This window comes from Cetorhinus maximus, chromosome 20, assembly GCF_964194155.1.
Source record: "Cetorhinus maximus chromosome 20, sCetMax3.hap1.1, whole genome shotgun sequence".
NCBI classification, from domain to species: Eukaryota; Metazoa; Chordata; class Chondrichthyes; order Lamniformes; family Cetorhinidae; genus Cetorhinus; species Cetorhinus maximus.
In genome coordinates this window covers 75,833,997-75,856,293 of record NC_135898.1, presented here as the reverse complement: position 1 = coordinate 75,856,293, position 22,297 = coordinate 75,833,997, and the positions used below count along the sequence as shown (strand labels likewise).

At 48.6% G+C, this 22,297-nt stretch overlaps 1 protein-coding gene across 1 annotated transcript in view; it reads left to right on the top strand.

Moving 5' to 3' along the window:
- dntt (deoxynucleotidyltransferase, terminal) overlaps nt 1-22,297 on the top strand; it is a 324,009-nt gene that overhangs the window by 14,811 nt on the left and 286,901 nt on the right. The window contains exon 2 of the mRNA XM_078565205.1: nt 6,724-6,898. Coding sequence (XP_078421331.1) covers nt 6,724-6,898 — 175 coding nt within the window. The remainder of the gene's footprint in view (nt 1-6,723; nt 6,899-22,297) is intronic.

Genomic DNA, 22,297 nt, shown 5'->3' with positions numbered 1-22,297 from the left:
GCTGGCCCCCATCATACCAGCATCTGTGACCAGTGATGCTGCGCACCAGCTCCTGAAGGGCTGAGGTGCTGAAGGCGGACACAGCATCAGATGCGTCTAAAGTTTCATGGCTGCGTCTCTGAGATGTCCCTGATCATGGAGCGCAAGCAAGCTGCCCTCGGCCAGACAGGAGTCAGATATTCTCGGAGGCTGTGTGAAGATCTATGGAGTGTCCTCACTGCATCATCCTCCTGTGATAGAGCAACAATTAGGGCCTCCACTGCATCTCCATGACAGGAGCATTCTCACAGAGGGTATTGGCTCTGAGCTAAGCCAGTCTGGAGTCAAACGTTCACAACTGTGATGTGAGGATCTGTGGGGACACCTCACTGCATGTCGTCATCATCCTCCACAAATCTAGCAGCTATGAGGGCCTCCCAAGTGCACCTGCCTCGTTTAACCAGTGCGAGAGCCTCACCCCCATCATAATCACCATGGAGAACCCCCTCACCATCATCCCCGTTGGCGTCCTCATCGGAGGAGATGTGCAGCTCCTCCATCTCTTGCTCAGCCAGCAACTCTCCCCATTGCAACTCCAGGTTGTAAAGGGTGCAGCAGATGACGACACTGCGTGACACCCTCTGTGGACTATCTTGCAGGGCTCCACCAGACCGGTGCAGGCACTGGAACCTCATCTTCAGCATCCCGATGGTCTGCTCCACCAAGTTGTGAGCTGCTCCATGAGCTTCATTATAGTGTCTCTGTTGCAGTCTGAGGCCACTGCACGGGTGTCATCAGTCACGGCCTCTGCTGTCCCCAAGGAGCCAACCCTGCAGCCTCTGTGGACCCTGGAAGACTGCAGGGACCCGCGAGTGACTCAGAATGTAGGCATTGTGCACACTCCCTGGAAACCATGTGCACACCTGCAGGATGCATTTCTGGTGGTCGCACACCAGCTGCACGTTCAGTGATTGGAAGCCCTTGCGGTTGATGAAGTCCACTGTGTGTAGCGATGGAGACCTGAGTGCCCATGAGTGCAGTCAATCCCACCCTGCCCTTGTGGGAATCCTGAGTTCAGGGCGAATCCAATGGCCCTTGCATCCTGGCTGTCCCGGTCCCGGGTGAAATGCACAAAGTTGTGTGCCATGGAGAAGATGGCATCTGTGACCTCATGGATGCATTTGTGGGTGGCGGATTGTGAAATCCCACAGAGGTTACCTGTGAAGCCCTGAAAGGCGGCACTGGCATAGAAATTGAGCGCCACGGTCACTTTCACAGCCACTGGCAGTGGATGCCCTCCATGTCCCCGTGGCACCAAGTCCTGCCGTAAGTGGCAGATGTGAGCCACCGGGTCCCTAGACATGTGCAGACATCGGCGACACTGGTTCTCAGTCATCTGCAGGAATGGCAGTTGGCATCTATAGATCCTGGGTGCCGCTAGTTTCCGACCAGTCACAGCGTATGCAGGAGCCCCTGCTGCCCCTTCTTGAGGTTGCTGCTCCTGCCTTTGCACGGCCAGGTGCCTCAGTCGCTTTCTCCTCCATCTTCTAAGGTCTCTGTAGGCCATCAGGCATACAGCTAGGTCACCAGGATCCATGATCCTGACATGGTCCTCCTGCAGCAAGAAAGGGAGAGAGACGTGGTTATCATGGCTGTACTTAGCACCTTTCGTGGCTGTATGTGACTGCTCCTTAATACTTTTCGGAGAGTGCTGGTCACCCCTTGGATGGCCAGAGATGAGTGCGCTGCATAGCTGCCTTGTCAACCTGCGACATGGTCCAAACCAGGATGCTAACATTGCAAGCGGCTGTGAGTGCTTCCAGCAGTGACTGCTACAAGGCCAGCGTTGGCGAGGAGATTGTACAACGTGTGCAGTCCAACTGCTCCGCAGTCCAATAAAGTGGTGGCGGACTCGAAGTCTGTGCTGGGAGGCTGGGGGAGGCTAGCGGGGGGGCGGGGAAGGGGTGAGGTATGGAGCGCTTGGTGGCCCTTTGGTGCCTCTGTGTTGCTTGCATGGGCAGGCAAGCTAGGAGCCTGACCCCAATCATATCACTGTGGCTGCACTGATCTGTCTTAGTTGCAGGGGCATGGTCAGTTTATGCAGGTGTCCCTAATGCATGGCCACTTCCCTCGCTTACCCTGCTCCCCACCTCGATTGCCTGTGGGTGGGATTCAGCACAAGGTCTGCACTCGACCCCCACCCACCCCCCCCAACTCAGCAGTCACCTCTGAGGCTGGCCAGCACTTGCCCTTGGATACGCCCCCACCCTCAGCAGTCACCTTCAGGACCAGGCATCAGTTGCCCCCGCTGCACCCACAACCACGCCGCACCCCCCCCCCACCCACCTCGGTGCCCCTGAGGCCTGTAAACATCAGGTGAGCTGTGGAGAACGCTGTTGCTCACTCACCTCAGTTCCCCCTAAGTGAAGGCCGCCAAGTGCACATCGCCTCTGCATGCTGTTGTGAAACACATCGGCGTGCTTTCCCGCCAACATGGACGGACAATACAAGAGCCCGGCGGGATGGCCTTTGAATTAGATGCTGATGTATTACAATTAGCTCCCCGCCGACCGATGGTGGGAAATGCTGCCCGCCATCGGCAGGCTGAGCAGACGATCGTGACCTGCCTTCACGCCGTTGTGAAGCAGGTCGTGCCATATTTTCCACGCACACCACCTATCACGCCCACCACCAGCGGGCCCGGAAAATTCTGCCCTATCTGTGTGTTGTGAGGGTTGAGATGTATGTTTGCCTTTTTAATTATTTTTAGAGCTTTACCTGGGTGGGCTTTTTAGCCCAATTAAAAACTAATCCCTTTGTGTTTAAATTCAAGAAAGCCTGTCAGAGTGAATTACTTGCAACTAGCATGTGAATGGTTAAGTACAGACACTGAATTAATACCTTCTTTCTTATAAATTACTAAAAACTCTGTTACGATCAATCGAGGAGTGGGAAGGAAAACCGAGTGCTGACATAACATTACATAAATGTGGTACATGAACAACACATATTTATTCTTAAGTAACTAAAAACATGGTAAATGCACATACTTATTTAGGTAAATGTGTTGTATTTATGCACACAATGACAATGGCCTGAATCTTCCAAACACTGGCAATGCTGGACGTGTTGCAGCTGTATGTGAAGATCCTCCTGACCCGACACTGCTACGCATTTCTTCCAGGATCTTCCGATCTCTGCTATCAAAGAAATGTGCAGCGCAGCGTCCCCCAGGGAACTCCCTTGGAGTGGAGTGGAGTCTGGGGAAGAGAGGACCCACCCACTTTTTACTGCACAAGCCGCTGTATTCTGGTAAGTATTAAAAGGTCCAGTCTTTTAATGAATGTTAGTCAATGGATGAGTGAGTGGCTGAATGGATTGGTAGGTGAGGTGAGTAGGTGGTGATTGGGCAGGTGAGTGAGGCGGGTGAGATGGATGAGCAGGTGAGTCGGTGAGTTGGCTGGGTGGGTAGGTTGGCAAGTGGTTAGGCAGTTGAGGTGGGTAGTTGGGTGAGGTAGGTAGATTGGTGAGGTGGCAAGGGAGAGAGGTAGGAAGGTGTGTGAGCGGGTGAGAAAGATGAGGTAGGTAGTTAGGTAGGTCAATGAGTGGGCATGGTGGGTAGGTCTGTGAGTGGGTAGGTAAGTGAGGTGGGTAGGTAGGTTGGGGGTATATTCAAGTCTTGTCATGGGGTAGTCAGGAGGTGGGGGTGTAGTCGGGTCAGGGGTTTAGGGTTGGGAATTAGTCGGGTTGTTGGGGGGTAGTTGGGTCATGTTGGTGGTGGGCGGGGGGGTAGTGTGTACTTGGGTCAGGGGAATTTTCACATTGGGTGTGGGGTAGTCGGGCCCGTGGATAGTCAGTTCTGGTTGGGGGTTAGGTGGTCGGGGTGGTGGTGGTGGTAGTCCATTGATTGGGAGAGAGTCAACCGTTTGGGGGGGGTGGTGACTGGAGGGAGGGGTATTGGTTGTGGAGTTACCCAGGTGTTAGGCCAGGTTTTAATTTGTCTAACATTTCCTGGGTAACTGTCCAGATAAGTACCACAGAACTGTCCACCCAATTTTCCGACTCTAACTCAGAGTTGAAGATATTTGCAGAGGGCTCTGGAGAGCAAGAGAATTGCCCAATGGAAGTTCATTCCTGAGCAATTCCCGTGTAGGTCTGCGCATCACGACTTCCACAGGGTCCTGATGCACATCTTCTGACAACCTGGAGAATGGAAGATTTGGGCCAACATGTGAGGGGCACTAACATTTGTAGGTTAGGAGCAGTAAGCATATGTGCGCAATGTATTTTTTTACACACCTCTGGGCATTGATGTGGAATATTCACTTGATGTTTTAATTACCTTTGGTAGAAACTATCCTTGGTAGTATTATCCAGTCACCTGTTTCTTGGATCTCTGGCATTCTTAAATTATTCATCTTTAGAAATTGTTTTAGCAGAGTTGTTTTGCCTTCATAGCATCAATTTTATATTGCTATTTAGTAGTCTCAGGCACATTTAGATTTTTTAAAAAAGGTGTTGGCTGAGGAAACAAAGAGTGAAGTAGGCCAATGGAAAAAATGAAACACATTGACATATGGGGGAAAGTAGTGAAAATGTGTGATACATATGAGGGAGAGAGTGAAGAATATCAAAGAAAGTTTTGAGATGAGCAGAGAGGTTCAATGATGACAGTAAGACGAAGCGTACGAGAAAGAAAGAGGGGCAGAAAGAATGGAAACAGTAGAGACTTTTAATTCTTTCTGTGAAAAATACGAAGGATGATGAGCTATGATTATCATGTAAATGGAAAGTAAGTATAGTCTGCACCAATAATAGTAATTTGGGCTGTATAAATGCAAGTGAAGGCTGAAAATAAACGGTCTATTCTGTTTCCTGTCTGATAGTGTTTGATGACTAAAATTAAATTGTCGCATGCACGCCAGGTTTGGCTTGATGTACAAGAAACTAAATTTCTCAAATTTTACAATCCTTAATCTTGGCTTTCTATTTTTCTGCATTTCCCCAAGTAATTTGTTCCCTAACAAGTTGATTTGACTCTGCATACATGGATCTAATTTGAATAATTCTTTTTGAAAAGCCAATTGCTGGTCTTTTGGATCTTCGCTGAGAATTAAGTTGCAACATTACCCAATCATTTTTTTTCTGATCCAGCATAACACGGTTGCACCTTAGTTAAAATCATCAATTGTGTGTAGAGTGCAGACTTTGGACAAGCTATCTTTAGTGGTTGTGATGCTTCAGCTACTTTCACTCCAGTAATAAATTGTACTTTTCACCTGAAGGATTATATTAGTAACTTGCACAGATGTTCTAGAGCCATTCATAAAAGATTTAATAGTTGAGCACTTGGAAAACAGTGGCAGAATCGAACAGTCATCGTGGATTTACGAAAGGGAAATCATACTTGACAAATCTACTGCAATTTTTCGAGAATGTAACTAGTAGAGTTGATGAGGGGGAGCCAGTGGATGTGGTTTATTTGGACTTTCAGAAGGCTTTCAACAAAGTCCCACATAAGAGATTAATGTGTAGAATTAAAGCGCATGGGATTGGGGGTAGTGTATTGAGATGGATAGAAAACTGGTTGGCACACAGGAAACAAAGAGTAGGAATAAATATTTTTCCAAATGGCAGGCAGTGACTAGTGGGGTACCGTAGGGATCGGTGCTGGGACCCCAGCTATTCACAATATATATTAATGATTTAGATCAGGGAGCTAAATGTAATATCTCCAAATTTGCAGATGACACAAACCTGAGTGGGAGGGTGAGCTGTGAAGAGGATGCAGAGATCCTTCAGGGTGATTTGGACAAGCTGAGTGAGTGGGAAAATGCATGGCAGATGCAATATAATGTGGATAAATGTGAGGTTATCCACTTTGGTAGCAAAAACAGGAAGGCAGATTATTATCTGAAAGGCTATAAACTGAGAGAGGGGAATGTGCAACGAGATCTGGGTGTCCTCATACACCAGTCATTGAAGATGCATGCAGGTGCAGCAGGCAGTAAATAAGGCCTTCATAGCAATAAAGATAAAGATTGGCCTTCATAGCAAGAGTATTCGAGTACAGGAGCAGGGATGTCTTGCTGCAATTATACAGGGCCTTGGTGAGGCCACACTTGGAATATTGTGTGCAGTTTGGTCTCCTTTTCTGAGGAAGGATGTATAGAGGGAGTGCAGTGAAGGTTTACCAGACTGATTCCTGGGGTGTTGGGACTGACATATGAGGAGAGATTGAGTCGGTTAGGAATATATTCGCTGGAGTTCAGAAGAATGAGGGGGGATTTCATAGAAACCTATAAAATTCTAACAGGACTAGACAGGGTAGATGCAGGAAGGATGTTCCCGATGGTGGGGGAGTTCAGAACCAGGGGTCACAATCTGAGGTTATGGGGTAGACCATTTAGGACTGATATGAGGAGAAATTTCTTCACCCAGAGAGTGGTGAGCCTGTGGAATTCGCTACCACAGGAAATAGTTGAGGCCAAAACATTGTATGTTTTCAAGAAGGAGTTAGATATAGCTCTTGGGGCGAAAGAGATCAAAGGATTTGGGGAGAAAGCAGGAGCAAGCTATAGAGTTGGATGATCAGCCATGATCATAATGAATGGCAGAGCAGGCTCGAAGGGCCGAATGGCCTACTCCTGCTCCTAGTTTCTATGTTTCTATGTTATGATGCCATTCACTGATGATCACCAAATAAAAGATAATATTCTAATTGTTACCCTTTCCTCTTGACAGTGATTCTGTCACACATATTGTGACAGAGAATAATTCCTGGAATGAAATTTGGGACTGGATTCAAAACCAGAAGCTGTCAAATACAGACAAGCTTAAGGTGCTGAATATTTCCTGGTTCACAGACAGCATGGCTGCTGGAAAGCCTGTGGATATAGAGGATCGACATAGACTGCAGGTAAATTTTACTTCCCATAACTAACTTGTGATGTGCAGTATTGTGCATGGTTACTCTAAGGCTTGTCAGCATTCTTGAGTGCACAAGATCAATTTCTGTAGCAGTGAAGATTAAAAATAACGAATCATGCTGGATCAGCCAAACATGTGCCACAAAATTTCTTTAACTGAATAAAATTGACATCTTATTTAGCCAGTTTCTATTGGATTTTCATCCAGCCAGCAATGAGTTTCAAGGACATTGGTCACAAAGAACAACACAAAATATGTGTGCAAATAATATTGATATGATGCGTTTGATGTCATTAAGTATTAGACAGTGCCAGGCAACTGGTGCACTGTTGGACCATAACATCCTCCTCTAACACCTCTCCTCCATTGTCCAGTTGAGTGGGACTGCCCTTGCCTGCTTTCTATCCAGTTGTAGCCTCTCCTCCAGCCCAGTTACATCTGGAGTTCCCTAGGATCTATACTCGGCCCCCTTCTATTTCTCATCTACTTGCTGGCCCTCGACGAAATCATCTGAAAACATGGTGCCAGTTTTCATATGTACGCTGTTGACATCTGACTCTGCCTCAGTACCAGCTCTCCTGACCCCTCCACTGGCTCTAATTTGTCATGCTGCTTGTCAGACATCCAATAGAAGATGAGAAGCAGTTTCCTCCAATTAAATATTAGAAACACGAAAGCCATAGGGCGGAATTGTCCCACGATTGCACAAAGTACGGTCGGGGGCGTGAGAAAGGAGGTTTCAGCAGTCGGCTGCAGTGGCAGGTTTTTGCAACATATTGTTCCCTTACAGCCATATTAATTATGCAGCCACAGGAAAATGCCCTCTGGCTGGTGGGCAGCCTTCGATTTGCCCACCACATCGTTACCTCGCCACTTCCACATGCCAGATGCCATATTTGAACTGCAGTCGTGTGCACATTTCTCAATGTTTGCAGCTCAGGACTGCTCTGGTGAAGACATGGTGCCAAAAGCCAAGAAGAGTGCAGCCCCCCGATTCAGTGACGTATTCCTGAGATGCCTTCTGGACTCCATGGAGGCCCGCCGTGATGTCCTCTACACCCGCTCTGGCCGCAGGAGGCCCATCAGTCTCACCACTCTGGCTTGGGAGGCGGTGGCAGAGGTAGTCATTGCCAACACTGCTCACAAGAGGCTGGCCATCCTGTGCAGAAAATGGATGAATGATCTCATCCATGCCCCCAGGGTAAGTTAACCATCTCACCACTCTAAACTCATACACATTCACCGGCATCTCACTCACTGCCAGCTCAAGGGACATCACCACTCACACTCTCACACACACCCTCACATCTCCATCTGGCCTCATTTCCTCTGGAGACTGCCTCCTCAGCCCTTACCATCTTGAGGCCACTTGCACAGATCAACATGTGCCCCCACACACACCCTGGGATACCCCCCTTGCCCAGTACAGCCCTCTCCCCACAGCCCCTTCACTTGTCTGAGGCCACTTCTTCCCCTTCCCCAAGCAAGCCTTAGCCCTGCAGCCAATGAAAAGCCACCCTCACCTTACCGCTGGTCTGCTAGGTAGAAATCTGCCCGAGTCCCTTTAAAAGTGATATGGTGCTGTCTGTGAAGCCTGTCCCTGATGATTGTGAGGCTGCCTGAAGCAAGGTAGGCAAACAAACCTCAAATTCCTGAGTCAAGTGCAGCTCGCCAGGCGCAAGTTGCTTATGTACAGTTGTGAAACACGCCGACGTGCCTGGATGATCCAGCGTGGGGGGGATGATTCCAGCGAGCAGGGCTTATAATAAGAAGCTAAAGTATTGAAATTAGGTCCCTGACGTGCAGCGGCAGGAAATGTAGCGAGCTATTGATGGGTGGAGTGGACAATCGCAAACTGGGGTAAAACTGATTTTTAGCCTTCCTGGTATCTTATCTGCACACGCCCGCCATGATGCCCGCTGTCAATGGATCCGGAAGATTCCACTCATTGTCTTCAGTTCCTGCCACAAACTCCATTCACTAGCCATTCATTCCATCCCTCTCCTTGGCTACTGTCTCAGGCTGAACCAGAGTGTTTGAAACTTTGGTGTGCTATTTGACCCTGAGCTGAAATTTCAAAGCCATTGCCTTTCCACCATCAAGATCACCTAGTTCCACCTCCACTACATTGCTCTTCTCTGCCCCTGTCTCAGTTCATCTGCTGCTGAAACCCTCTAGATTTAACTATTCCAATGCTGTCTTTTCCTTTTGCAACTTGCACCCTGTATAAACTTCAACTTATCCAAACCTCTGCTGCCCATGTCCTAACTTGCACCAGGTCCCATTCATCTACCCCTTCAATTCTTACTGACCCACATTGGCTACCACCCAGCAATGCCTAGATAGTAAAATTCTCATCCTTGTTTTCAAATCCCTCCATGATCTCACTCGTCTCTATCCCTATAACTTCCTCCAGCCCCACGACTCTCCAAGATAGCTGTCCTTCTATCCTGGCCTCTTGCACATCTCCGATCTCTTTGTTCCACATAGGTGGTCATGCATTCAGCTGTCCACCTGCGAAACACTGGAATTCTCTCCCTAAACCTCTCCTACTCTACCCGCTGTCCTCCTTTAAAATGTTCCTTAAAACTTATTCCTTTTACCACATTTTTGCTCACCTGTCCTAATGCCTACTTCTTTGGCTAAGTGACCTCCACTATCCAAAAGGACAAAGTCAGCAAGTGTGTGGGAACGCTACCGCTTCCAAGTTCTCCTCCAAGATTCACATCATCCTGATTTAGAAATAGGCCACAATTCCATCATCATCACTGAGGGCAGAATTTTCCATTCTGGAGGATAAGTGGTGTAGTGGTATTGTCACTAGACTAGTAATCCAGATACGTACGGTAATTCTCTGGGGACCTGGGTTCAATTCTCACCATGGCGGATGGTGAAATTTGAATTTAATACAATATTTGAAATTAAAAGTCTAATGATTATCAATTGTAGTTAAAACCCATCTGGTTCACTAATGCCCTCTAGGGAAGGAAATCTGACTCCACACCCACAGCAATGTGGTTGTCTCTGAAATGGCCTAATAAGCCACTCAGTTCTTAACAGCAATTAGGGATGGGCAATAAATGCTGGCCCAGCCAGTGATGCCTGCATCCCATGAATGAATTTTTAAAAAATTCAGCTCTTTTGTCCATCCTTGGACCATGGCTCAAATGAGGTCTGGAGCAGAACGGTCTTGGTTGAACTCAAACTGAGCGTCAGTAAGCAGGTTATTGCTGAGTAAGTGCCGCTTGATAGCACTGTCAATGACACCTTCCATCATTTTGCTGATGATTGAGACTAGACTGGTGAGTTGGATTTGTCCTACTTTTAGTGAACAAGACATACATACCTAGGCAATTTTCTACTTTGTTGGGTAGATGCCAGTGTTGTAACTGTACTGGGACAGGTTGGTTAGAGTCATGGCTGTACTAGAGCACAAATCTTCAGCACTGCAGCTGTAATGTTGTCAGGGCCCATAGCCTTTGCTGTATCCAGTACACTCAGCTGTTTCATAATATCCCATGGAGTGGATCAAATGGGCTGAAGATGAGCTCCTTTGATAGCAGGGACCTCAGGAGGAGGCCATGATAGATCATAAGATCAGAAGAAATAGGAGCAGGTGTTGGCTATTCCATCCATCGAGCCTACTTTGTCATTCAATAAGATCATGGCTGATCTGATTGTGGCCTTAACTCCACTTTCTTGCCTGCCTCCCATAACTCTTGTAGATCAAAAACCTGTCTAACTCAACCTTAAATATATCCACCTGGTCCCTCTGGCTGATGATGGTTGCAAAAGTCTCAGCCTTGCCTTTTGCACTCAAATGCTGGGCTCCACCATCATTGAACCTTCTCCTCCTCTTAGATGTTTAATAATTGCTGGACTGCAGAGCTTTGATCTGATCTTTTGGCTGTATGATTGCTTAGCTATGCAGCTTCCACTGTTTACCATTCCGTATTCCTGTGCTGTAGCTTCACTAGGTTGACATCTCGGTTTCAGGTATGCCTGCTGGTGCTCCTTGCTTGCTCTTTTGCACCCCTCATTGAACCATGATTGGCTAGATGGTAATGGTAGAGTGAGGGATATGCTGGGCCATGAGGTTACAGATTGTGGTGGAATGCAATTCTGCTGATGCTTAAGTGCCACAGCACCTCATGGATGCCCAATTTTGAGCTGCTAAATCTATTCTAAGTCTATCCCATTTTGCATGGCGGCAGTGCCACACAATGGAATGAAGAGTGCCCTAGGGTAAAGATGGCACTTTGTCTGCACAGGACTGTGCAGTGATCATTACTATCAATACTTTGCACCTGCAACAGGTAGATTCGTGAGGGCAAAGTTAAGAAGGTTTTATTCAAGAAGGTGTTAGTTCTCTCCCCACCTCCCACAAGCATAGTCAGGCAGGTATGACCCTCAGAACTCGGTCAAGATCGGTCACTAATGGTACTACTGAAACATTCTTAGTCTCGGACATTGAAGGCACCCACCCAAGTATAATGGCCCAGATCTTCTGTTCTCCGGTGGATCACACCCTGGAGGTAGCCTGGAAGATGTGCTGGGGTCCCCTCAGAAGTTCCCATATAAGGACTGTGTGGGAATTGCCCTGGAAATTTGAACTTTCTTTGAGTAATTCCCTTGTGTCTGCAGCCTTCTGAAACTGCAGTTGAAAGTTGGAGAATTTGGATGGTTCTGATTCTCTTTCCAAAATAGTTACCCAAGAAAAGTCAGAAGGATTAAAACCAGTTCTAACTCTGATATACTACTGACCCCCCTGACTAACCCCCACTCCACAACCTGCCCCCCCACCTCGGTCCTCCTGACTACACACACCGCCCAACTACCCTTCTAACCCCTTGACTACTCCCTGGCCCCACCAAGCCCCGACTACTCCCAAGCCCCTCGAGTAGACCCCCACCCCTCTGACTAAACCCCTATCCCCAAATCCTCCCCACCCCCTGACTACCTGCTCACCCTCCTGATGACCTGACTACCCCACACCCCCCTGACTGCATCCATGTACACTGGCTAGTGGCCAACTAGTTAGGGTTAGGGTTAGGTTTAGTGGTTAGGGTTAGGGTTAGGGTTAGGGTTAGGCCAACCCCCCCCCCCCCCCCCCCCCCAACCCTCCCTACCCCCTCACCCACTTACCTTACACACTTACCTTCTCTCCTAGCTTGTCAAAGTGGCTAGGACATTTAAACCTATAGGAACCTGGCAGTTAGTGCCGTAAAAAGAAGGCGTGACTTCACTTCTCCTGAAAATCCTGCTCTGTAGTGAAGATGGTCAGGAGCAGCTACACTGCCCATTTCTCAGCAGGCCTGGCTTGGTAGTCTGCGTGAGAAATGTACAGCTCCAGACTACGGTGAGTAAAAAGGAGCGGAGTGGCAATCCAACAGTGATTGCTCCATTGAAGATTCGGCCCATTGTATGCCTTTTTTCCCCTCAATGCTTCATTCACATAGTGTTCAACATGAAGGTATACTGATTCATCTAGCTGAGGGAGGGCATTAGAGGTTAATCAGCTGGAGATTTTATTTCCCATGTTTGACCTGATTTTTTTTTTTGTAAAAATATACTTTATTCATAAAATATCTTCAATCACATTCCAAACCATTTCAAAAACAACATTACAAGGGTACAATCCAGGTTAAACTTTTACAAAATGTATCACCAGGTGCATCAGTACAAACAATATTACAATCATTTACAGCCTTTCATTTTGATCTGTACAGCCCGAGGGGCTCTAAACAGTTCCCAGTCTCTCGGTGCGCTGTGGTAGAAAGGTCTTAGACAGCGACCCTTCCCCATTGCGCCTTTGCGGCAGCTGCCCCAAGCTTTAGTGCGTCCCTCAGCACGTAGTCCTGGACTTTGGATTGTGCCAGTCCGCAACAATCGGTCGGGGACAACTCTTTGCGCTGGAAGACCAACAAGTTTCGGGCAGACCAAAGCGCGTCTTTCACCGAGTTGATGATCCTCCAGCTGCAGTTGATGTTTGTCTCGGTGTGTGTCCCTGGGAACAGCCCGTAGAGCACAGAGTCCTGTGTCACAGAACTGCTCGGGATGAACCTCGACAGCAACCACTGCATCTCTCTCCAGACTTTCTTTGCAAAGGCACAATCCACAAGGAGGTGAACAACGGTCTCTTCCCCACCACAGCCACCTCGAGGGCAACGTGCAGAAGGGGTGAGCCTCCTGGCGTGTAGGAAGGATCTGACGGGGAGGGCCTTTCTCACCACCAGCCAAGCTACGTCTTGGTGCTTGTTGGAAAGTTCTGGCGATGAGGCATTCTGCCAAATGACTTTGACAGTCTGCTCGGGGAACCATCCCACAGGGTCCACCCTCTCCTTTTCCCTCAGGGCCTCTAGGACGTTACGTGTTGACCACTGCCTGATGGACTTGTGGTCAAAGGTGTTTTTCTGCATAAATTTTTCCACCAGGGACAGGTGGTACGGCACGGTCCAACTACTTGGAGCGTTCCGCGGCAGCGTGGCCAGACCCATCCTTCGCAACACCGGGGACAGGTAGAACCTCAGCACGCAGTGACACTTGGTGTTTGCGTACTGAGGGTCTACGCACCGCTTGATGCAGCCACACACAAAGGTGGCCATCAGTATGAGGGCGATGTTGGGCACGTTTTTTCCCCCTTTATCTAGAGGCTTGTACATCGCGTCCCTGTGGACACGATCCATTTTCGACCTCCAGATAAAGCGGAAGATGGCTCGAGTGATCGCCATCGCGCAGGAGTCTGGAATGGGCCAGACCTGCGCCACGTACAACAACAGCGAGAGTACCTCACACCTGATGACCAGGTTCTTACCCGCAATGGAGAGGGAGCGTCGCTCCCACATGCCCAGTTTCCTTTTCACCATAGCCACTCGCTCCTTCCAGTTTCTAACGCATGCCCCGGTCCCTCTGAACCATATCCCCAGCACCTTCAGGCCGTCAGCCCTGACAGTGAAGGGGACAAAGGATCGGTCAGCCCAGTTCCCAAAGAACATGGCCTCGCTCTTCCCACGATTTACCTTGGCTCCCGAGGCCAGTTCGAACTGGTCGCAGATGTGCATCAGTCTGCGCACCGACAGCGGATCCGAGCAGAAGACGGCGACGTCGTCCATGTACAGGGAGGCTTTTACCTGAGTGCCTCCACTGCCTGGGATCGTCACTCCTCTTATGCCCGGATCCTTCCTGATGGACTCGGCAAAGGGTTCTATGCAACACACGAAAAGGACAGGCGAGAGAGGACAGCCCTGCCTGACTCCAGATTTAATCGGAAAGCTATCTGTTTCCCACCCATTGATTGAGACTGCGCTACTGATGTTAGTGTAGAGCAGTTGGATCCAATTTCGAATTCCCTCCCCAAACCCCATTTTGGAGAGCACATCCCCCATGTAGGTGTGCGATATTCTGTCAAAGGCCTTCTCCTGATCCAAGCTGATGAGGCAGGTATCCACACCCCTGTCCTGTACATAGGCAATCGTATCCCTGAGCAGCGCCAGGCTGTCAGAGATCTTCCTGCCTGTCACAGTGCAGGTCTGGTCAGGGTGAATCACCAATTCCAGAGCGGATTTGACCCGATTGGCGATGACCTTGGACAGAATCTTATAGTCCATATTCAACAGTGAAATGGGTCGCCAATTTCTAATTTCCTCCCTTTCCCCCTTGTGCTTGTAGATGAGGGTGATGATGCCTTTCCTCATGGATTCTGACATACTACCGGCCAGGAGCATACTCTCGTACACCCCTAGCAGGTCTGGGCCGATCAAGTCCCACAGAGCCGAATACAACTCCGCCGGCAAGCCGTCGCTTCCGGGGGTTTTACTCTTCTCGAAGGACTCGAGGGCCTTAGTCAGTTCATCAGGAGTTAGCGGTTTGTCCAGGCTCTCCCGCGTACTGTGGTCTAAGACCTCCGTGATAGAGGACAGGAAGGACCGGGAGGCCGTGCTGTCCGTGGGCTTCACGTCATACAATCCGGCATAAAAGGATTTGCTGATCCTCAGAATGTCGGACCGTGATGACTTCACTGAGCCGTCTTCTTCCTTCAGGCTGCTGATCACAGAGCGCTCTCTGTGTACCTTTTGGAAGAAGAAACGTGAGCACGTCTCATCCTGCTCCACGGAGCGGACTCTGGAACGGAAGATGATCTTGGAGGCCTCCGAGGCAAAGTGCGAGGCTTGCTGGCCCTTCACCTCTTGGAGCTCCTCCTTGACATCGACCCCCATCGACTGCAGCCGGAGCAGATTCTGCATCTTTTTCTGGAGTCGGGACATTTCCCTCTGTTCCTTTCTAGCTTTCTGGGTGCCTTTGAGGATGAAAAACCTCTTGATGCTTCCCTTGATCGCTTCCCACCAGTGTGTCAGGGACTCAAAGAGGGGTTTCACGGTTCTCCAACCTTTGTAATCCCTCTTGAGCTCCTCAATGTTCTCTGGGGTCAGCAGTTGCACATTTAGCTTCCATGCCCCCCTGCCCACCCTCAGGTCCTTCTCCAAGTGGCAGTCCGCCAGTAGGAGGCAGTGGTCAGAGAAGAACACCGGCTTGACCTCGGTGGATCTGACTGTGAATGCACGGGACACAAACAGGAAGTCTATCCTGGAACGAATGGACCCGTCTGGCCGCGACCAGGTGTATCTACGCCGCGCTCCGTCTGCAGGGTTGCTGAAGACGTCGTGCAGCTTGGCATCCTTAACTGTTTCCATCAGGGATCTGGACGTAGCGTCCAATCTGCTGCCGGCCCTGCCGGATCGTCCAGCCGCATCGATGATGCAGTTGAAGTCACCGCCCAGAATGACCGGCCTGGAGGTCGCCAGCAGCAGTGGGAGCTGCTGAAAAACCTCCAGCCGCTCAGCCCCTTGTGCCGGGCCATACACGTTAATTAACCGGAGTGGAGCGTTCTTGTACATTACGTCTGCTACGAGGAGTCGCCCGCCCACCACCTCCTTAACCTCGGAGACGGTGAAGTTGCCTCCCCGCAGCAGAATACCCAGGCCAGAGGAACGAGAGTCGTTTCCGCCCGACCAGATCGATGGCCCGTGGGACCACCATCGTGACCATTGCCTGTAGGAGCTGAGGTGCGGTATCGCACACTCCTGCAGAAACAACAGGTCAGCTTTGACCTTGGCTAGGTAGTCCAAGGTCGCAACACATCGCGTAGTAGATTTAATGCTACGCACATTTATGGATACAATCTTTAAACCCATTTTAAAGCATTTATTCTCCTACCAAACCCAGTGTCTCTGAGAGTCCCAGACCTTTAGTCTGCTCCTTCATACCCGTAGTGAGCTCAAATTCCTTCACTTTGGATGGGCTGAGGTAGATCTCCTTGGCCGTGTTCTGCTCCGGTGGCATCTGGAGGTTCACGTAGAGAGCGGGTTTTGAGATGACCTTTGCTGGAGAAGCTTCTCCAAAACTCACCCCCTCTGGGGTGTTGCTGTTCCCGGCTTCCTGGAGCTGGGGTGCGATGATTGCCTCACTGCTCCCAGATTCCAGGGGCTGTGGTGCACTGGCCTCCTCAGGTTGCAGGCAAAGTTGGGGTGCGCTGGTCTCCTTGTTGTCTCCAATTTTCTGGAGCTCGGGTGTCTCGTCCTCCAACGCCCTGGAGCTTTGCCGCCTCTTCTGTCGGTGCCACCCTGGCACTTCATCATCCGAAGAGCTGCTGCCCTTGTCATCCATGTCGGATGGGAGACGCCTCTTGCCGCTTCTCTGGGAAACGCCTTTGCTTTTTCTTCGCTCCCTCTTACTTTTCTTCTTCTTCACCGTCCGCCACTCCCCCTGCTGCTTTTCCACTGCTGCCTCCTCCTCCATTGATTCGCTGTCCTGAGGACTGGGAGGTACAGGAGGTAGTGCTGCTGATTGGCTCTCTGTTGCCTCGATCTCTTTCTCCACCTTGTCTCTCTCTGTGTCCTCCTTTGTCCCGTTGAGCTCCCTGGGGGCCTTGGTGGTTGGAGTGACACGAAACATTTCTTCTGCTTCCCCCTGGTCGGCTTTGGCTGCCTGTGCGTAAGTACGGCAGCGTTTGGGGCAGGTCCTGTGGAGGTGACCTGCCTCGCCACACAGGTTGCAGCACTTGGCCTGTTTGCAGTCTTTTGTCTGGTGCCCTTCCTGTTTGAAGATCTTGCAGAGGGAGGCGCTGCAGTTGGCCGCCACATGACCAGCCTTGCCGCATGAGCGACAATGCTTGGGTTGCCCAGCGTAGACCAGGTAGCCACGGTTTCCCCCGATAGCGAAACTGGAAGGAGGGTGGAAAATGGCTCCCTTACCATCGGTCTTTAGCGTGACCTTAAACAGGCGTTTGCCTGTCCAGATCCCCAAGTCGTCTCGAATCTCGGTGCCCTACAATGTAGTTACAATTAGGAGGCCTGTACACCACTCCCACAGGTGACTTCTTTTATCATTCCTCATCTCAACCCAAACCACTTCTACATCCTGGTTTCCTGAACTTAGGTCATCCCTCTCTAATGCGCTAATACCATCATTAATTAACAGACCCACCCCTCCCCCTTTTCCTAAATACCTGTCCTTCCTAAATGTCACGTACCCTTCAATATTCAGGTCCCAATCTATGTCATCCTGTAGCCATGTCTCTGCAATGACTATCAGGTTGTGCTTATTTATTTCTATTTGCGCTATCAGCTCACCTGTTTTGTTTTGAAACCTATGTGAGTTTAGATATAGAGCCTTTAGTTTTGTCCTTTCATTATTTTTGTAGCGTCTAGCCTAATCTGCTGCTTTACTCTTAGATTTGTACTTTCTGTCCCTTCCTGTCACAGTCTGTTTATCATTTCCCATATTAATACCTGTCTCTCATGCCTTGTCTCTACTCTTTGGTTTACCACATCTCCCCAGATTTGATCCCTTGCCCCCACTATTCAGATTAAAACCCTCCCTACTTCTCCAGTTAGGCAGCTCATGAAGACACCAGCCACAGCACGGTACAAGTGTAGACCATCCCAATGGTACAGATCTCACTTTCCCCAATACTGGTGCCAGTGCCCCACAAACAGGAACCCACTTCTGCCATGCCAGTCTTTGAGCCACGCATTTATTTCTATAATCTTATTTATCCTATGCCAATTTGCACATGGCTCAGATAATAACCGAGAACCTTAGAACTATAGAACCATAAAAAAGTTACATCACAGAAGGAGGCCATTCAGCCCATCTTGTCCATGCCAGCCCAAGGACACCCAGGTGCCCTTTCTAATCCCATGTTCCTGCACCCGTCCCATAGCCCTGCAGCTTACAGCACTATAGGTGCATATCCAGGTACTTTTTAAAAGAGTTTAGAGTTTCTGCCTCTACCACCAACTTGGGCAGCGAATTCCAGACACCCACTACCCTATGTGTAAAAACATTCTTCCTCATGTCCCCCCTACACTTTCTGCCACTTATCTTGAATCTATGTCCCACGGTTCTAGAATGCTCCATCAAGGGAAACAATTTTATCCTGTCCACTCTATCTATTCCCCTCATAATTTTGTACACCTCAATCGAGTCACCTCTCAGCCCTCTTTGTTCTAAGGAAAATAACCCCAACCTATCCAATCTCTCCTCGTAGCTACACTTTTCTAACCCTGGCAACATTCTTGTAAACCTCCTCTGCACTCTCTCCAGAGCTATTACGTCCTTCCTGTAATGTGGTGACCTTTGTGGTTCTGTTTCTTAATTTGGTGCAGAGCTCATCATACTGTCTATGCAGAGCCTCCTTCCTCATCCTGTCTATGTCGTTGGTACATGGGCCAGGACCACTTGATCCTCCCCTTCCCACTGCAAGACCCTCTCCAGCCCTAAACAGATGCCATGAACCCTGGCACTGGGTAGTCAACAAAGCTGCCTGGACTCTCGCTCTTTGCTACAGAGAACAGTGTCAATCTCCCTGACTACATTGTCCCTTACTACCACTACATTCCTTTTTGCTCCACCCACTCGGATTGCTCCCTGCACCACGGTGCCATTATCAGTTTGCTCATCCACCCCTGCAGCCCCCACTCTCATCCAAACAAGCTGAGAGAACCCCAAACCTGTTGAACAATTCGAGAAGCTCACACTCCTGCCCGCTGGGTTCCCTTACCTGCCTCACTCGTAGTCACACCCTTTGTCCCTGACCACTGACCAAATCAGAAGACCCTATCCTAAGTGGTGTGAAAGCCTCCTGGTACAAAGCATCCAGGTAACTTTGACCCTCCCTGATGTGTCGCAGTGTCTGCAGCTCAGCCTCCAGCTCAATGACTCTGAGCCGAAGTTCCTCGAGCCGCAAACACTTACTGCAGACATGTTTGCCCTGAATCACAATGTTACCCTAGAGCTCCCACATGCTGCAGCCTTAACACACCACCTGCCCTGCCATCTTTAATGTGTTTTAAATAATTACTTAATTATATTAATAACATTTAATGTTGCTTTCTTATATATTTGATTAACTTTACCACCAAATTGTGTATATTTTAAACCTTAGGAATATAAAATAACTTACCCACTTACTAGATACTCATCAAACAGTTAGCTTCTTTCCCTGTGGTAGAGCAAGAACCAATTTCTATGGGATGAGAAAGATAGAAAGAGGAAACAAACAACTCCTCCCCCTTCGCCAAACTCCCCCACTCACCAAACTCCAAGTCTGCACTCAGTTTGTCAGCTGCACTCCATTTTTCTCCTTCACTGTGGCTGCAGCATGACTGGTGGAAGGCTCCTGACTTTTGTGGAAGAGGCTGCCAATGGCCTTGGAGATGACCTGGAGCAGTAGAATATCAGGCTTTAGAGTGCACCATCTTGGTGTGGGTATCAGCAGATTGACCTGGCTGACTGACAGCCAACAGCAAGTGCATTGGAGGAACGGATCACGAATGCTGTCATCCTGAGAGAGGGCATCAGGTTCAGGTACCAGAAAAGCACTGCCACTCCCTCGGGTGGCACTTCAGCAATCCTAACAATCTGTTGGAGGTCAGATTGCTGTACTGCTGTGATAAGCCCTTGGAATCTACATCCATGGCAGTAGCAGTCTAAGGTTCTACTACTGTACTGAGGTATTGGCTGGCAGCTGCTTGAGCTGCATTGGAAGCTGAGATATCAGCCATCAGATACCGTATCATGGTGAGGCTCGCACGTGTGCTATAAAGGATGGAATCCAAGCTCTGCACAAAGCCCTGTGCCCAATTCCTGCCCGTTGCCTCCATGCTTCTTGACACTGAACACAGAGTTCCCAATGGACCAATATTTTGTTGTCAATAACCATCAGCTTTCCCCCATGGCCTGATCCATCAAACTCCTTGCATGAGTCCTCTGCAGCAGAATCGGTATGTGATCTCGCTCTCTGGTGAGCTACCACCTGCAATACACATACCACGTTCCCTGACTGTAGTGTATTTGTGCCCAATGTCTCACTATGTGCAGAAGTGTGAAATTGAGTGATGGTGTCTCTTCATTATCACTGTCTTCTTGGTTCTCCTCCACTGCCTAGGTAGATTGCATCCTTGGGTATCTGAAAGGTAAAAGACATAAGGGTAGGACTATAATAAGCAGAAAAGAGAAAATAAGAGGTGCATGCTTACACCATCTGAAGCTTATACATTGTGGGATGAGGGGGTATGTGGGATGTTAGAAGAAGGATTAGGTATGAGAATATTGTCATCTTTAATTGCTACAGTTCCATTGATGGTCACAACCTCAGCAAAGCCCTTTCCATAGTTTTTTATTATTCATTCAAGGGGTGTGGGCTTCGCTGGCTAGGCCAGCACTCTCTCCTACTTGGGGATTAGAACACTCATGTGCATCTCTCTCCCTCCAGTTAGTTCCTGCTGCCTCAGGGCATGAGCCATCTTCTCCTGCAAGAGAGAGGGAAGTGTGACAGTGAATGTGGTGCAAATGTATTTGTGTAATGTGGGGTTGTCATGGTAGAATGGCTAGCAGTATGAGCAAGCTGTGAGATGTAGGTATGAGTCTTGTAACACTGCTAAGTACATGAGGGTGAGGTGAAGCATATGAATGTTACTTATGAGTCCTGATTGATTGCGATTTAGGTGAAGGGTGAATTGAGCAGTTCTGAGATTAGTAGAGAATTTAGTTGGATATGGCATTAGAAGATGCATTTACTGACCTTAAGCCCTTGTGTGATATAATTAAACTTTTTCTGGCACTGCATCCAGGTCCTTGTGCTAAACATTAGGACATTGATCTCTGCAACTAACTGTTCCCACTGCCTTCTTATCATTTGTCAGGAGGTACCCCTGCCCCATCTGTAGATGTGACACAGCTCCTTTCCTCCAATGCAGTTGGAAAACTTCTGTGTGCTTTCACTCATTGTCAGCCATTATTGTTTGTTGTGCAACACTATTCCCAATCATCTCTACACTTCCAGCAGGCACAATAAACCTTTCCTTTATGAGGTGCAGGCAAGCTTTAAGTGGAGCTAAGAAGTAACAATATTGGGTGCCCCGCTGATGTGTATAGCCAATGAAAAGCACAGGGTAGGCTACACGTAGAAACGATCATCATGAGCAGGTAGCACAAAGTTGTCAAGCTGCCTGCATTACACTGCCGGGGGACAACTGAGCATCACAGCCCCCATGCTTGTTTCAATGGTTTTCTCCTCTGACAACTAATTACATTGGGAAAATATCTATAACTTTTAACTGCATTAAATGGAAGTTCTCTTGTCTAGAAGATGATGTCAAAGTCATATCTTATCTGCAAGCTGCAGGCCAAGTGTTTTGTTTGGCAGGCCAACCAGCTATCTGTTTATACATTGTCAAGCATTAATTGGATATGTAAAACCAGACTGAGGTGTTGATGGGTATTTAATTCATCCAGCACCATGTTATTTCAGCAGCTTAGACACTACCCTGTTACCATTGTAATCCACTTTGATATTGTTGATTCATTGTGAAGGTGCTTTTTTATTTTCTTTTTCTACGAGTTTGGATGACAAAAATAAAGAGAGACTAACAGCCAGGCTTGTTCCTCCATTTTCTATTTAACTATATCATTACATGGATTGGAGCCTCTTGAAAGACCCCATGACATTGAGGTAAAAGCAAAATACTGTGGAGTTGGAAATCTGAAGCACATTTCCACTTCTCTTCAGCTTTGAAGAAGAGCCCTACGGACTCGAAATGTTAACTCTGTTTCTCTCTTCACAGATGCTGCCAGACCTGTTGAGTTTTTCCAGCATTTTTGGTTTTTGTCCCATGACATTCATTTCTCATTTAACCCTTTCCATGTCAGACTCAAGTTAAAAGTTACTGAAGAGAACTGATTAAGAGCTCAGACCTATTATTGCATTGAAACAGATAGTATAAAGATAAAGCACAATGCTTGTTGTGTCAATCCTTCTCAAAGGTAATTAGGGGTGGGAGATAAATGCTGCCCTTACTAGCAACCTCTACATTCCATGAAGGAATAA